Source organism: Taudactylus pleione, unplaced genomic scaffold (assembly GCF_031769625.1).
Source record: "Taudactylus pleione unplaced genomic scaffold, aTauple2 ptg000093l, whole genome shotgun sequence".
In the NCBI taxonomy this organism is placed as follows: Eukaryota; Metazoa; Chordata; class Amphibia; order Anura; family Myobatrachidae; genus Taudactylus; species Taudactylus pleione.
The window spans coordinates 1,642,128-1,657,643 of NW_028284495.1; the positions used below are offsets into that span (position 1 = coordinate 1,642,128).

Genomic DNA, 15,516 nt, shown 5'->3' on the forward strand with positions numbered 1-15,516 from the left:
CAGTGGGTGAAACTACCTACCATTATCCTGCATTAAAATTGTCCTCGTTTGTGGAAGTTGATATATTTTCAGCAAATCAGCTGCTCCTCTTGTTAGACCCCTGCTAGTTCAGACCTACAATGAATCACATCAATTTTTCCAACTTAAAATTATTGCTTATCTGAATCTTTTCCACTGTATATGTCATGTTTTACCAGCTTCAATGTTCCTAGCCCAAAGTCTATTTGTGTGTGTGTGTGTATATAATTATATATAATTTTATTTATTTATTAACACTAGGAGGTTTGAAATGTAATTAATGCATCACTACTATTTAAAAGAAGGTTTCCTAACAAAAAGAGTATTCTATCAAGCATGGAATTTGTGGCAATGCTATAAACCTAACAAAATATATCAACAGAAGTCAATATAATGATTTTATTACTTAATATATCACTTACTACACAAGTAAAACAGTAAAAAACGAACAACATTTTATAAACCATGAGACTGCGGTTGAAAGATCTGTCCATCCTGTAACAATGAGTCATCAACATGGGCATCCTGTCCAAAACTACACTGGTAACAAAATATACAGCATAAACAAAGGCCCTAACATGTTAACCTGCTGAAATTTAGACGATTTAATGCTCCTGTTTTCCCTGTGCAGCAATGGGGTATTTTCTCACCTGGTTCACTATTGAAAAAAACACAAAAGAAAAGACTCCTCCAAAATACAGCTTTTCATATATCTGTAAAAATAAATTTAAAATTTTGCCATTTAATTTCTTTGAAAAATTATTACACATTATTGTGTGATTCTCTGTACAAGTCCTTTAAACCCTGTATACAGTATGTGTCACTGTTGGCAACATGGTTTAGTCTAGAACTAAAACTATTCACTAAACAAATCTTCTAAAGCGATAAATATATTGAAAGCTGCAATACTTCTAATAAACAGCACAATGTAATGCTTGTATATATTGCCAATTATATTAAAAGTGTATTAGGGTGACAGTATTCTTTAAATTAGAATATGAACACCATGGAATTTGTACAATTTTGGAACAGAAACTTGGTTTTGAGGAAATCCCAATGACATTGTGTCTCTTTGCCTAAAATGTGGTCAGTTTGGTCCTCCAAGGAATAACTATCACAGCATAGAACATTGTTAAAAAAAGATTGTGCTACAAATATATATCGTAAATGTTGATTCCGCCATGAACAAGTCCCGCCACTACGGTTTTCGGATTAGGTCTCCAAAATAGACAGTCATCGTTTTCAATTTCTTGTTCAGGAAATTCTGCTCTATTTCAACTTGCCCGCCAGGGCCAGCAAGAGATGCCACCTTAATAAAAAAAATAAATAAAATAAAATACATAAGAAAATATATGGTTACATGGTAAAAAATAAATAAATATATAAGGGTGTGTGTAGCATGTGCAACTTACAGATGTAATATGCAGGAAGCTTTGGGTTTTCCAGGCAATAGATTAATTTCTGTAATTAGGAACAATCTACCAAAAATTAAACCCTGTTATTCCCCAGTGCAGAAAATGGTTTAGCAGAACGCATCGTAGAAACTGTATAGCACCATCACAAAACTGAACAAATAATCTACTTTTGATGCTTTTTGTTATAAGCAAATTTATTGATAATGGGATTCTGGATCAGGGATTACCATACCTTCAGGCCCAGCAACAAAAGGGTACATAGGGTACCCCAGTCCCGGGGTCCGAGGGACAAGGGCTCAAAACTGAGCTATAGGGCCACCAGCCAGGGGAACTCTCCCGGTGACCCCTCCCCGGCTACCCTTGTCACCTATTGCATGCCATAGTAACTAATGACTGACTAGATGACGTGGCGGCGCCATTAAGCATAACGCTGTGTGGCACTTCTGTCCCTGCCTCCTTTCCTGCAGCCTCACATAGGGATGGCCATTGGTGTAGTTACCATCGATGGCAATATAGCATTGATGGCAACAAACTGTGCAATGGCTGACAATCGATGGTTTCACAAACCGATGGTTATTGACTTATTTGACTAACTGGCCCGTGGGCAATCAGAACCAGGGAGCGGGACTTCGCGGATGTCTGAGCTATGCTCCATGTCCCGGCACCTTGTAAAAAACAAACATTTGGTTATGCTCTGCCATCGATGGCGGGAAACCATCTGGTTCTCCCCCATTAATGGTAAAAGCATTGGACATCAGCCATAAACCATCAATGATTATGAATCATCGATGGTCGATGGCCATCCCTAGCCCTATGTCCACCTAAAAGCAGCAGAAGGACTCGGTGCCCAGATGGCAGTGTCTATGTGGATGTATGTTAGAGTGTGACCACAGAGGCTCTGCGGTCACACGCTAACAAACATCCACATTAGCATTGTCATCTGGGGATAGAGTCTACCAGGTATATCAACTCCAAAGCCGGCAGACACTACAATACTCACCTTCAAGGATTATTGACACTACAGCAATTTAAGACCACTACAGCATCTCTATTGTGCAACTTCATCCATTGACTTGACCCTATTTAGATGCAGAGCCTGCACCTTATCCCGCCCCATACCTTACCTCCCCCTCCCCTAATCATACACTTTTGTCCGCGTAGAGGAGGGGCCACCTAGAGGTATCAGTGTACCGGGCCCCAAAATATTTGTTGCTGGCCCTGCAAAATACATCAACGTTTTAGCAACTTTATCCAGTTTGGTTTTTCTTTAAGCAATAATACCTTAATCATGCTGCCTTGGTAACGCAGTATAGCCTGACACAAAGTATAGTTTCAAACAAAAACAAAAGTGGGAGTGAGGAACGGTTCTCTCCATCGCTTAATGTATCCAATTTAACACACATCCCACATGTATAGAACACTATACTAAATTATAATAGCATCCCTGACCAGTGTATCAATCCACTTCACTGTACCTGTGTGGAGGGTATGCGTTCAGCATGTCAACGCTTATATTACCGGAGCCAGAATACCGATGCCAATCAGAATCCCGGCGCCGACATCCCGACCGCCAGGTTGCCGAAGGTAAGTAATAGGGTTGGGGGGAGGGCTAGGGTTAGGCACTAGGGGGAGGGTGGGTTAGGTTCAGGCACTAAGGGGGAGGTTTAGGGGATGGAGAGGAAGAGGGTTATGTTAACCCTGTCGGGATCCCGGTGTCGGGATTCTGACTGCCAGGATCTCGACTGTCGGTATTTCATACAGATTCCGCGTGGAGCACTTTGTCTGGGCTCCGTTTCACAATTACTGTCAAGATCACTTTAAAACAAACATGTTTCTAAAATTTACACTTAAAACAAAAAAAAAAAAACCCTAAAGCACTAATCTGCAGCTATACTTTCATAGCCCAATAAAAAAAGTAATAATGCCAGATTAGCAGATTGCAGCAACAGGAACATTAATATCCGCTTTTCATCCATTCATATTTCTAAATGTTACTCTCATATATCAGAAACACATATTAAGAACAAAATCTATGTAACCATCACACAGAAAACTTCAAAGTAATATGCAAAACTAGTGCATTAATGGACCATCTATTAAAAATGGAGACTGCAGTCATTTGAGCTCCTGTGACATCACTGGTCGTGCTCCAGGTATGAATTCACCAAACCATTGATTGCATTGTTGTAGAGAAAGTATACAAAGCAATCAGTAACAGATGCATCCCCTCAGAAATGGTAACCTACTACTGAGGGTTAATGAGTATGCTAGCAAGCACATACATGTATGTTAGGAGTTGTAAAGAGATCCAGGTGAGTTGGAAAAACAGAACCTGTGATACAAACACTGACACCATCTAGTACAATGTTGTGTAGTGTAGATTCTGCCCAATCTGTAAAAACATTTTTTTTCTTATCCCTTGGGTCATAAAGGAATTTGAGGATACCCAGGGCTGGTGCAAAGTTTCCCGGCACCCTAGGCAGAACTTCAGTCTATTGCTCTCCCCCATGTGTGTTGTGTGTCAGTAATTGTAATGGTGCTGTAGACAATATACAGTCTACAGGGCCATTACACTTACTGACGCACATACACAACATACATTTGAGATAATATATATATATATATATATATATATATATATATATTTTTTTATTATTAGATACGGTCTACAGCAGCGCCACAACACTTACCTCGTGAGCAACGGGACCCGGCCTCAACAAGTGCATACACACTTGCCGGTGCCAGCAGCGACGGAGAGAGCCATGCTGCGTTCGGCAGCCCCCACTAACGATACCGCTCGTCGGACCTGCATGCAGGGCCAACCTAGGATGTCGCTGATGCACGGGAGCGCGTATAGTCAGTGACATAGCGGGTACACACTAGACCATGTGCCAGATATGTTGTCTGATCCAGCGGATCGGAGTGACCTATCATCTAGTATGTACCAGTCTTAAGTTCTCAGGCTCTCAGCCTGGGCAGCATCCCTGCTCCTCCTATCTGAGAGGAAGAGAAGCATAAGAAGAATAGGAGGCGGCTAGGGGGTGATTCATTCATTTGTAAACAACAAGTGAAAGCAAACGCATGTCAGTGGCAGCGCAATGTCAGGCAGCCCAGGCAAGCCAGGCAGCCGCTGCAGGCAGTGAGGAGACCGGTGTGCAGCACTGCTGGTGCACACTGTCTCAGTGACTGACAGAGGTGGCTGTGGGTGGCTGGCCCAGCACTGCAGCCACCGCTGCAGCATTATCACAGCGGGCACATTTATTGGCGGCACCCTTCGGGGGCTGGCGCCCCTCAGCAGCTAACTGCAGGTGGCGCCGTCCCTGAGGGTACCCAGAAAACATTTTGACTAGACTACTGTAAACACTACAAAAAGAGTTAAAGGGCAAAAGCTTGCGGGCCATTCTGTGCCAAATCAACACACTTTGAATAAAATCTGAGCTGGTGAAGTAAAATTGTAACAAATTTGGTATATAGAGAGTATATATGTAGTTTAAGAAAAATACTAAATTTTATTTAAATATATCATGCGTTTCCAAAATATGGCTACGTAAAGTTTTCAAAAATCTGTCAAAAACGCACAACCAGAATATATTTTCAAATAGCTATAGTAGCTCTCCTAATTAAGCTAGAGTATTGGTGTCATTTTATTATGTGGTTTATGCCCTTTCCTATGATATACAACACACTAGGCTTTGTGAGGAAAAACATGATTATCTTATAAAGTGCGTTGACAAAAAAGTTCAAAAAAAATTCTGGATATAGTCTATACTAATGTTACATGTTTGTCAAAATTTTAAAAGTGGGAGGATAATGGGTTCATAAAAATATTTTTAAACAAGAGAAGGCACTAAGGCCCTCATTCAGAGCCGTACGCTCTGAGCAGAGCGCACGCTCTGAATGAGGGCCGGCCTCCATGAAAATGGAGCGTCCTCCTGGACGCTCGTATAGCTGTGGGTCAGGGAGGCACGCCCCCGGCACGCCTACCAAAGGGGGCGTGCTGTCAATCAACATCGACAGCACGCCCCCTTTGATCAGACACAACGAGCGAAGGACTTTCCGTCGCTCGTCGCGTCTGGTGCATGCGCACGACGGAGCTCCCTCCGTCGTGCGCATGCTCAGTCCAGAACATCGACCCACTTGCGAGCGGACAGCCGCTCGCGAGTGGGTCTGAATCAGGCCCTAAGTTTGAAAAAAAATCAGGGCCAACTTTTGAATCCAATTATATGATGGAACAACTAAAATTATAGTGAACTGAACACCTATAAAACACTGCTGGAGATGCTGGGACACGCAGTATTCTAGAAGAGGCTTTTGAAGAAAACCTCATAGAAGAGGTCACCTTTCACCAGTGGGTATCTGTTGATCGCTGCAACCTTGAAACTTTACAGAAATCGTCAGAAGATTTTATAAATCTATTTTGTAACAGATTGGCTCTCCTAGTCAGACATGATTTTATTGCAAAGCAGTGAATCATTCATCAATAACCTGAAAGTAAATTTGAACAAGAGAAAAAAGGGACTTCTGGTAGTAGAAGAACATGAAGTAAAACAAATGTAATTTCAGCAAAGTAAGAAAATTCTATTGACGTAGATTTTGGAGTCGGCAGTGAAGAGGGTGTGGTATGACATGTCGACAGTCGGTAATCCGATATAGCGTTTTTACAGTGTACTGTCAACATTTTAACCATGTAGACATTCTGAATGTTGACATAATGACTACATACCGTGAAGGGAACCAGGGGTAAAATGCCGTCCCAGAGCCACAGCTACGAGGGAACACAGGCACATTACCAACATTGTTAAAGAAGCAAGAGAAGGAGGTAGATATCATTACTCACCAGGGGACAAATGAAATGAATAGGCATGATGAAACTAAAGTACAGAAGGAATCATCCAGAACACTTTAGAGCAGGGGTTCACAACTACCACTAACAGGTCATTTTTTGAGGATTTCTGTAAGGTAAAATATATGAACTCAGCTGTGCATGATTATCCTCAAAACATGACCTGCTGATGGTACTTAAAAATTAGGTTTGAGAACCCCTGGCTTATAGGCTTCATTAGCAATTAGCTGAGATGTACAGTAAAATTAGGAAAAAATAAATAAAATAAAAGCAGTTTCCCACTGCATAAAGGAATAGGGCAAAACAACAGGTAACCAGGAAAATAAAAAGCAATGTAGACACAATATGGTCAATAAAACAGACAAAAGGAAGGCTTAGGATAAGCAGATATGAAAATATTCATGCAATGAGTACAAATGTCCATGATGGAAATGGATCATCTAGAATCTAGATATTGTGGCTATTATGGTGTCATGACTAGGACACACTGCAATTGAAGGCATAAAAGAGAAGACAAACCAGATAGTACAGTGTCTCTTACACTTAAAATAAACAAAAACAAACAACAACCAACAACAAACTCCCTACTTTAATACAAGAAAATAGAAATAATGTGTTTTTAGCTTTAAGGAAATGTATTCAAAGAGAAATGTTATTTGTCCTGGGGTGACCTACAAACTCCTAGGACAGGAGAAGGAATAGTACCAAGCTGTAAAAGTAACATCACTAAACCAGCAATGAAAGAAGAGGTAGTATGGGGAAATTTAATTAATCTGATGTGGTTCTGTGGGTAAGAACTTGGGTCCCTGTGATCATCAATGAGTGTGATTTAGTATAAAGACAGGAGATGTCACACAAGACACAATAAAAGGTGTTAGACCTGAGAAGGACTGACACTGTATTGATGGCAAAATATGTAAGTTAGGTAAAGTCAAGGAGGAGCAGACAACCCCATAGACTGCCTGTGCAGGTTCCCTACTTGGACAGACTATTGATGTGTCAGGCCTGGAAGGTCCTCCAACCAGATGACTGAGTACTTGCTGTCTTGTCTTACATCTGCCCATCTGGATTCATGCAGTTAGGTGGTATAATTTATACCTGCATACAAAAATAATTATTAAAATAGAGACAGTCCAGTCTCATAAGATGTTGTATTATATGTTATAAACAAACAGTATTGAGTAGAATCCAGAACAAAATGAATGCCCATATGCTCAAGAAAAGGAGTAGAGCATCCGGAGTTCCATATGAAATGGAATACTATGTCCACCAGATCCAAACTCGGTGTCACTAGTGGTGACAACTACATTATGTAGTGAGGGGGGCAGTTGGGTGCATCCATTTCACATGCACAAACAGTCTAACAGGGAACGTGAAGGTAGGGTAAAACTCGAATACACACAAAACCTGACTGCAGTCCCTAGAAGCCAGGTAGCGCTGGCGTACACAATGCAGAAGTGGCTTCCCATTGGAAGCACTTTCGGCTAATGTCCAGACTGGCAGTCAAGTCCCCTATCCCTGGAACTGACAGTCCAGCGTGTAACTAGCAGAGAGCGCTTTCTAGCCTGCCAACTGCCAGTTTCCCAAACACAGTCCTCAAGGCATCCCAACAGTTCAAGTTTTAGAGATCTATGGTTGAGCACAAGTGGTTAGATTAAATTGACTGAGGTACTAATTAAGTCACCTGTGGTCAAGCACGGATATCCTTAAAACCTAAACTGTTAGGGTGCCTTGTGTGACTTCTCCAATTAAAGATTTGGCCCCCAACCCTTTCTGCCTGGCTTTTTTCATTTCATCCATCCATACATTTTACATCTCCTCCCCTCCCCCCCCCCCCACATTCTCATCTCCTCCCTTTTCACTTCACCCTTCACCACATCCATCAACCATACCATAACACCAAGGCAGAGCGCACCTTACTTGCCCCTCCCCCCATTTCACTTGCCTTGTGGACAGAGTTTGGGAACCACTGGACTAGGAGACTACGGTGGAAAACCCAGCACTGGACCTTACTGCCGAATAGGGTTATGACACAAAAGTGCTGCCTTAGAAGAGTGCAGAAAGGAAAAACACAACCGACCACCAAGTTGGGTTGTGTATATATATTTTCATACCAGATGCCTATACCCCCAGCCCCCAGATAAGGGGTAAAAGTGCACCACATTTTGTAATATGTACTGGGATGGGTTAGAACATCCCAATTGTAGACATGTTATATAAATTAATGGGTGTTGAGATGAGCCATTTACAGGCTTAATAAAAGGACACATATGTATAAATAAGAACCTGGGTGCAGCGCTTTAGGTGCATCTAATGAAGGGGGACCTCCTGTGGACAAAGTTAAAATCCCGGAGGACCCACAGGTGCCTGGTGTTCCTCTGTTGGAACTAGGGTGGCAGATACAGGCTGCCCCCACTCCCTTCTCCTGCCCACCCAGTGCTACCTTTGTAGGCTGTAGCACGAACAGGATCCTGATGAGAAGACACCGGTCTCTTAATAAGCTACTCTACTTCCGTAATCTGGGGCTAGGAGCAGGCTGCGGCTAGGAAGACAGACGATACAGGCAACTTACAGAATAAAAATGAATACTAGAAAGTAAAACATGTCAGAGAAGCACTCTTCCTAGCCTCTGATCCAAAGGGTACTTTGACATGGCGTGGCTCTCTCCGGATGTCTGAACTCTGACATGCACTACTGCGCATCTTTCTCCAGTGACATCCTGTATGAGAGTACATGCCCTGAGACACTCCAGCGTTACAGAGCCATACAAGGTCCCCACAGGTTCTGTTACACTGTGTCATCACCACTTACCTAGAGGATGTCGAAGGTGGACAATTGGTTGAGACAGAATCTGTTAAAAATTAAAATCTACACGACGCCATTTTGCGAATGGCAACAAGACACCATTTTGTGAATGGCCGCACAATGCCATTTTGCGAATGGCCGCACAATGCCATTTTAGCGAATCCCACAATATCAGTACATACGACGATGCTATTATTTAGCGTTGTGCGATTCCCACGCAATAAAACAATGTTAAAAGTCCTCATTATATAAATACATACATTTACTAAAACATAATATGAACAACCCTGCAAAACACGTACCACGGTGTATTCCACAAACACGTAGTCGCACAACGCTAACTAGCGTCTTTTCTTAATATCCTTACACTTATACATTGCACATTTACATAGGAAGGTTCCCTAGCATTAAGGTTAATATCCAAGGTTTTATTCATTATTAATTAGGTAATAAAGCGACTGTATTTATGATCTCAGGTTTAGTACATGATAAACAGTGCTTCAGAATGGCACCAAACACGGTCTGCTTATTTGCAGATTTCCGGTTCCATCGGCGAGGAAATCGCAACATGCTTCTGCAAATTATGGATCATAGAGAGAGAGGCATTGAAATGTTCTCTGTAAATGTAATTAGCCAATTTAGACTTGTTCCTCGGCGGGAAAATGGACACAAAGAAGCTGTTGGAGGCTGAACTATTACAATACAAACTGACCTATGACTTACATCGTAACACAAGAACTAGGAAGAAGAACCAATGGGATTATGCCAACTAGTTTTATTGTATTGTCTATCTTTGTAAGGGTATATATGCAAGCTCTCTGAATCTGTGAGTTAGTAATCGTTTTCTTGCTAATGATGGAGGCTTCACCTTTGATGCCGGAAATCTGGATCCTGAGCGCATGCGTATGTATTCAACTGTACCTTGTTATTGTATAATTTGTTTTCGCTAATTCTATTTAGATCACAGCGTGTAACTATCTGCTTTTTGGTGAATAATATCTTTTTGTGCTTTGGAACCACAATCATAGTCTGGAAAGCAATTATTTTTTGTGCGACTTATAACGCTAAATAGCGACATTTAGAGCGTATAGATAGGTAGGAATCAATAAGAAGCATACCGCTACCTCGCTGAAGAGTGTATGTGTCATAACCATCTGGTGCACTACAATGCCTAGCATATCCAATTGCTCCACGCTGTGTCTGGTATTCAGTTAACCTGTACCCGTTTAGCTCTGTGCCTACAGCCACTTGTATTTCTACCTGATTAATAAACCAACATCCTGGTTAAGCCAATTGCTGCGTGGATTCACCTCCATATGCACACCTGCTATGCACTTTAACCAAACTCTGCCAATAAAAAAAAACACTCCTAGCTCCATATTTTGGTGCTTCTCCTGCAGGCACTAAATAAAAAAACTTAGGGCTTAGAGGGGGAAGTGGAGTGAGAGGTGAGTTTCAGTTTCAAAAGTATTAACTATAATGCCTAGTCCTCAGTTTCTCTTATAAACCCACAGTCTGCAGTGTCCCCCAGATAGGATGAAAGAGGAAAGCCTTATGGAGGGAAACAAGGCTATAACAGAACCTAAATAAGTATTTGTATACTCAGGATTTACAGTACAAAGATTTTCTGTAAGTAAAATGAATATTGATACAAACTACCTAGATGTGAGTCCATCAGGGAAATCTGACTCTATATCCTACAATAGAAAAACAGTGCTTCTGCCATTAAATTGATTATTCAAACAGTTAAGTTGCATATACACGTAACGATTTTTGAACGATTTAACTATAACGACGTCATTATCATTGAAAAAATCGTTCAGTTTCTGAGTGCCAACGATGAACGATTATCGTTCATGCGCGTTCCCAGTTCATTCCAGCTGAACGATTTACTGACCAACTGAACGATTTTTCATTAAAGGAAGTTACAAAAATCGTTTGTAGTTCAAAAAATCGTTCATTACACTTTAAAAAAATCTGACAATCTGACAGAAAATCGTTCATAAAATCGTTGGTAACAAAATCGTTGTGTGTGTATGCAGCTTTACTATGAATGGGAGTAGCTGTAAATGACTGGAAAATAGCAAGTGTAACACAGCTTTAGAAAAATGGAAGGAGAAGAGGATAGCAACTACAAATCAGCAAGCCCAATATCATTAGTGGCTGACTTATTGCAAATGCTGCTGCAAGAAATAATGTCAGAGTATATAAAATTATGCAAGTTACAAGATTCCATGTTGCATGGATTTGCTGGGGGAAGAGCGCGTCATTGTTGTTTGAGTGGTGAATAGGCTAATGGAACAAAATTTAGCTGTAGATGTTCAAGATTTTGCAATGTGTGGTTTCAAAGATATAGGTTGAATTATATACAAAGATTAATCAATCAAAGGGAATACATGCTGATGAGTGATTGTACTCAAGGACCGATTCAGAGATGGATGGAATTGCAGAGCCGCACACACGCCCCCGTTTCCAGGAAAGGTGGGCAGCCATGCCCCTCAGTCGGAGCAGGTCATGCTGCAGTTTTGGAGATATACGCAAACCATCGGGTTAGCGTACATCTCTAAATCAGGCCCTCAGTCTGATCCACTTTAATATGTTTTATTAGTGATATTACTAATGGTGGTGAAGGGAAAGTATGCCTATTTACAGAGGACTCAAAGTTATGTAAATGGAGGACAGAAAAATAGCAACTACTTGCAAGAAAAGGGAACAAGAAGTCACTATTTCAGAAGAATTAAAAGTAGGCAGACAATGCGGCAAAGATATGAGGAAGGTACTTTTGATGCCAAGTTGAATAGGAAGAGGGACTAGTAGCAGAAATAGGTGGCAATGGCGATACCACACCTAGAAGGCCATAAACAAGAAATGATGCAATGAAATTCTACTAAATTGATGCCTGGTCCACATCATAAAACTTAGCAGTGCAGGCTAAACAACTGCAATATGAATGATTTGAAGCAGACAAGGAATAAGGGGGGAAGAATAGAAGCTTTGAAATGTACCAAGGATTTTAACAGGTGGAGGTTAGAACAGTAGAATTTAGACAAGCATAACTCATTTTGGCAATTGTTTGTTTTTTAATTGAAGTCTAAAGAGTGTTCTTCTGTAATGGAAAACTGTGTTAGGGCTGTGGGTCTCTAAAGCCTCTCAAGAAGGGCCCAAAGCCATAAGGTCCAATAGTGGGAAAATGGAACCTTCAGATTCCCCTTTGCCACAAGGCACAGATGGGTAACTTTCTCCCCCAAGTCACATGAAGCTACACCCAGAGAAATGAGAAATACCCATTCTGACTACTGTGATATTTGCATTGAGACGCCCAGCTGCAGCTTTGCAAATCCAAATAACTGCGTACAAAGATGCAGAATTGGATGCAGATCAGTCGATAATTGGCCTTATGGTCAAACCAAAGCACGGGAATGGAGACACAGGAGTCATTTTGACTAAGTACGGGATCGCAGTCGCAGGCAAAAACAAGGCTTGCGACATGCCTGTGTTGAGTCGCCACCCCACGTTGCCAACCACCAACGATCCCGGCAAGTTAATCACTTTGCAAATAATTCCTCTCTGCGAGCGACAACGGTAATGAAACTTGACTCAAGTGCAGTGCGGCTCAGGCGCTTACACAGACCACCAATAATCGCTCAACTGCATAAACATCAGCTGAACCAGGCCCTCTGTTTATCCCCATTTTGTTGGATGTAAGACCCCAATAAGAAAAAAAAAGCATCTGAAAAATAAATTAATGTGAAGATAAAAAAAAAAAAATACATAAAAAAAGTATACTGTGTCTGAAGTGTCATAAGGCTTATAAATCTTCCATAAAAACAAGGTTCTTTAAATATACATATTTAAATTTTAAGTAGGCCTAGATATGTAAAAATGATTCCAATGGCAACTATGTACATCGATCTAAATTGAGCAATCTTGAAGTGTTTGTCCATTATTTCCAGCTATTTTAGCTGCTACGTGGGTTGTGTAGATAGCTTAGAGTAAGGTTTATTGTGCAGCGAGAAAACTGCCATAATGCTGTAGTAGACTTAGGGCCTGATTCAGACCCGGTCGCAAGCACTCCGGGTCTCGCACCAAAGGGGGCAAGCTGTCGATGGTGATTGACAGCTTGCCGCGTTTGGTAGACGGGCAGGGGGGGGGGGGGGGGTGGCTGGCCAAACGGAGGCGTTCCCGAAGGAACGCCTGCCATTTGGGGGCGGCCCCACTGACATCACCAGTGATGTCAGTGGGAGAGCTTCCGGCTCTATTAGAGCCAGAAGCTCTCTGGGGCTTGCGGCCATGAGACCCTACCACAAGGGTCTCGTCGCAAGCCCGATGGTCTTGAACATCGCGACCATCAACCTGGCCGCTCACAATAGCTGTGGGTGGTCACCCACAGCTATGCGAGCGGCCAGAAGGCCGAACAATAAAAAATAAAAAAAATTTAAAAAAAAAAAACACGCCCCGATTCAGAGCGAGCGCTCGTTCAGAGCGTCTGTCTCTGAATCAGGCCCTTAGTTCATAAAACTACAATTCTGCTCATTTGTATTTACATGTGTTTTGTAATTTTACTATAAATATATTATTTAGACTAGGGGTGGGCAATGAGCGGCCCTCCAGATGCTGTTGATTGCTTATTGCCCACCCCTGATTTAGACTGAGGTACATTAAGGGCCTGATTCAGACCCACTCGCGAGCGGCTGTCCGCTCGCAAATGGGTCGATGTTATGCACTGAGCATGCGCACGACGGAGGGAGCTCCGTCGTGCGCATGCGCCAGACGCGACGAGCGAAGGAAAGTCCTTCGCTCGTTGTGTCCGATCAAAGGGGGCGTGCTGTCAATGTTGATTGACAGCACGCCCCCTTTGGTGGGCGTGCCGGGGGCGTGCCTCCCTGACGGGGGCGTTCCCACGGGAACGCCTCCCGTCAGAAGCCGGCCCACTGACATCACTAGTGATGTCAGTGGGAGTGATTTTGGCTCTGATAGAGCCAAAATCACTCCGGAGCTTGCGGTTGAAAACCTCAACCGCAGGCTCCGGCTCGCAATTTCGATGGTCGCGATGGTCTCGACCATCGCGGCCATCAAAAAGCACGCTCGTATATGCTGTGGGTGGTGACCCACAGCTATACGAGCGTCCAGGAGGACGCTCCATGAAAATGGAGCCCGGCCCTCATTCAGAGCGTGCGCTCTGCTCAGAGCGTACGGCTCTGAATGAGGGCCTAAGTCCTCTGTTTGAGACTCCTCATCTGTGGCTGTTAAAATTGGTGGGCTGATATTTTTACCAAGTGCTACTGTGCGGCACATTACAAAACCAGAAAAATCATTCTCACTTAAGAAAATTAGAAAAGGAAACATCAGCCACAGAAAGTGTCAGCAAAGTTGTTGAAAAGTTGAGCTACTTAGTGTTATAAACATGGTTCCCTTTCTAAACTTCCTCTTCACACACATTTTTATTTATATATATATATATATATATATACATATATATATATATATATACACACACACACACATAGGTTGAGTCTCCCATATCCAAATATTCCGAAATACGGAATATTTTTAGCATGCCTGAAATAGTGAAACCTTTGATTTTTGATGGTTCAATGTACACAAACTTTGTTTAAGGCACAAAATTATTAAAAATAAAGTATAAAATTACCTATAGGCTGTGTGTATAAGGTGTATATGACATATAAATGAATTTCATGTATCTACACAAAATTTGTTTGAGCCACAAAATTATTGAAAATATTGTATAAAATAACCTTCAGGATGTGTATATGAACCATAAATGCATTCTGTGTTTAGATTTGGGCCCTATTCCTAAGACATTTCAAAATGGTATGCAATTATTCCAAAATACGAAATATTCCGATATCCAAAATACCCTTGGTCCCAAGCATTTTGGTTATGGGAGACACAGCGTGTGTGTGTGTGTGTATATATATTAGGGATGTGCAGGCTCGGATAGGTTCGAGTTTGCACGTGGAGTTCGGATTTTTCCCTCCAAAAAAACGGAACTCAGAACGAGGCAAAACGTCATCTTACATGGACGAACATCATCATTCCTGGACAAAAGACCAGGAATGATGATGTTCGTCCATGTAAGATGACGTTTTGCCTCGTTCTGAGTTCCGTTTTTTTGGAGGGAAAAATCCGAACTCCACGTGCAAACTCGAACCTATCCGAGCCTGCACATCCCTAATATATATATATATATATACACACATATACATACATACATACATATATACACACACACATATATATATACATACATATACACACACATATATATATATACATATACACACACATATATATACACATACATATATACACATACATACATACATACACAGCTCAAAAAAATACAGGGAACACTTGAACAACACAATGTAAAGGCCCCCATACATCAGAGATGGATTGCAGCAATCGTGCAAT

At 41.8% G+C, this 15,516-nt stretch overlaps 1 protein-coding gene across 6 annotated transcripts in view; it reads right to left on the reverse strand.

Annotated features, from left to right (window-relative positions):
- Window positions 1–403: 403 nt before the first annotated feature.
- The window catches only part of TGS1 (trimethylguanosine synthase 1), a 119,739-nt gene continuing 104,626 nt past the window's right edge, over window positions 404–15,516 (reverse strand). For all 6 annotated transcript variants that reach the window (XM_088469534.1, XM_088469529.1, XM_088469528.1 and 3 more), the window contains one exon: window positions 404–1,327. In XM_088469534.1, the coding sequence (XP_088325660.1) occupies window positions 1,217–1,327 (111 nt within the window). In that variant the 3' untranslated portion in view covers window positions 404–1,216. The remainder of the gene's footprint in view (window positions 1,328–15,516) is intronic.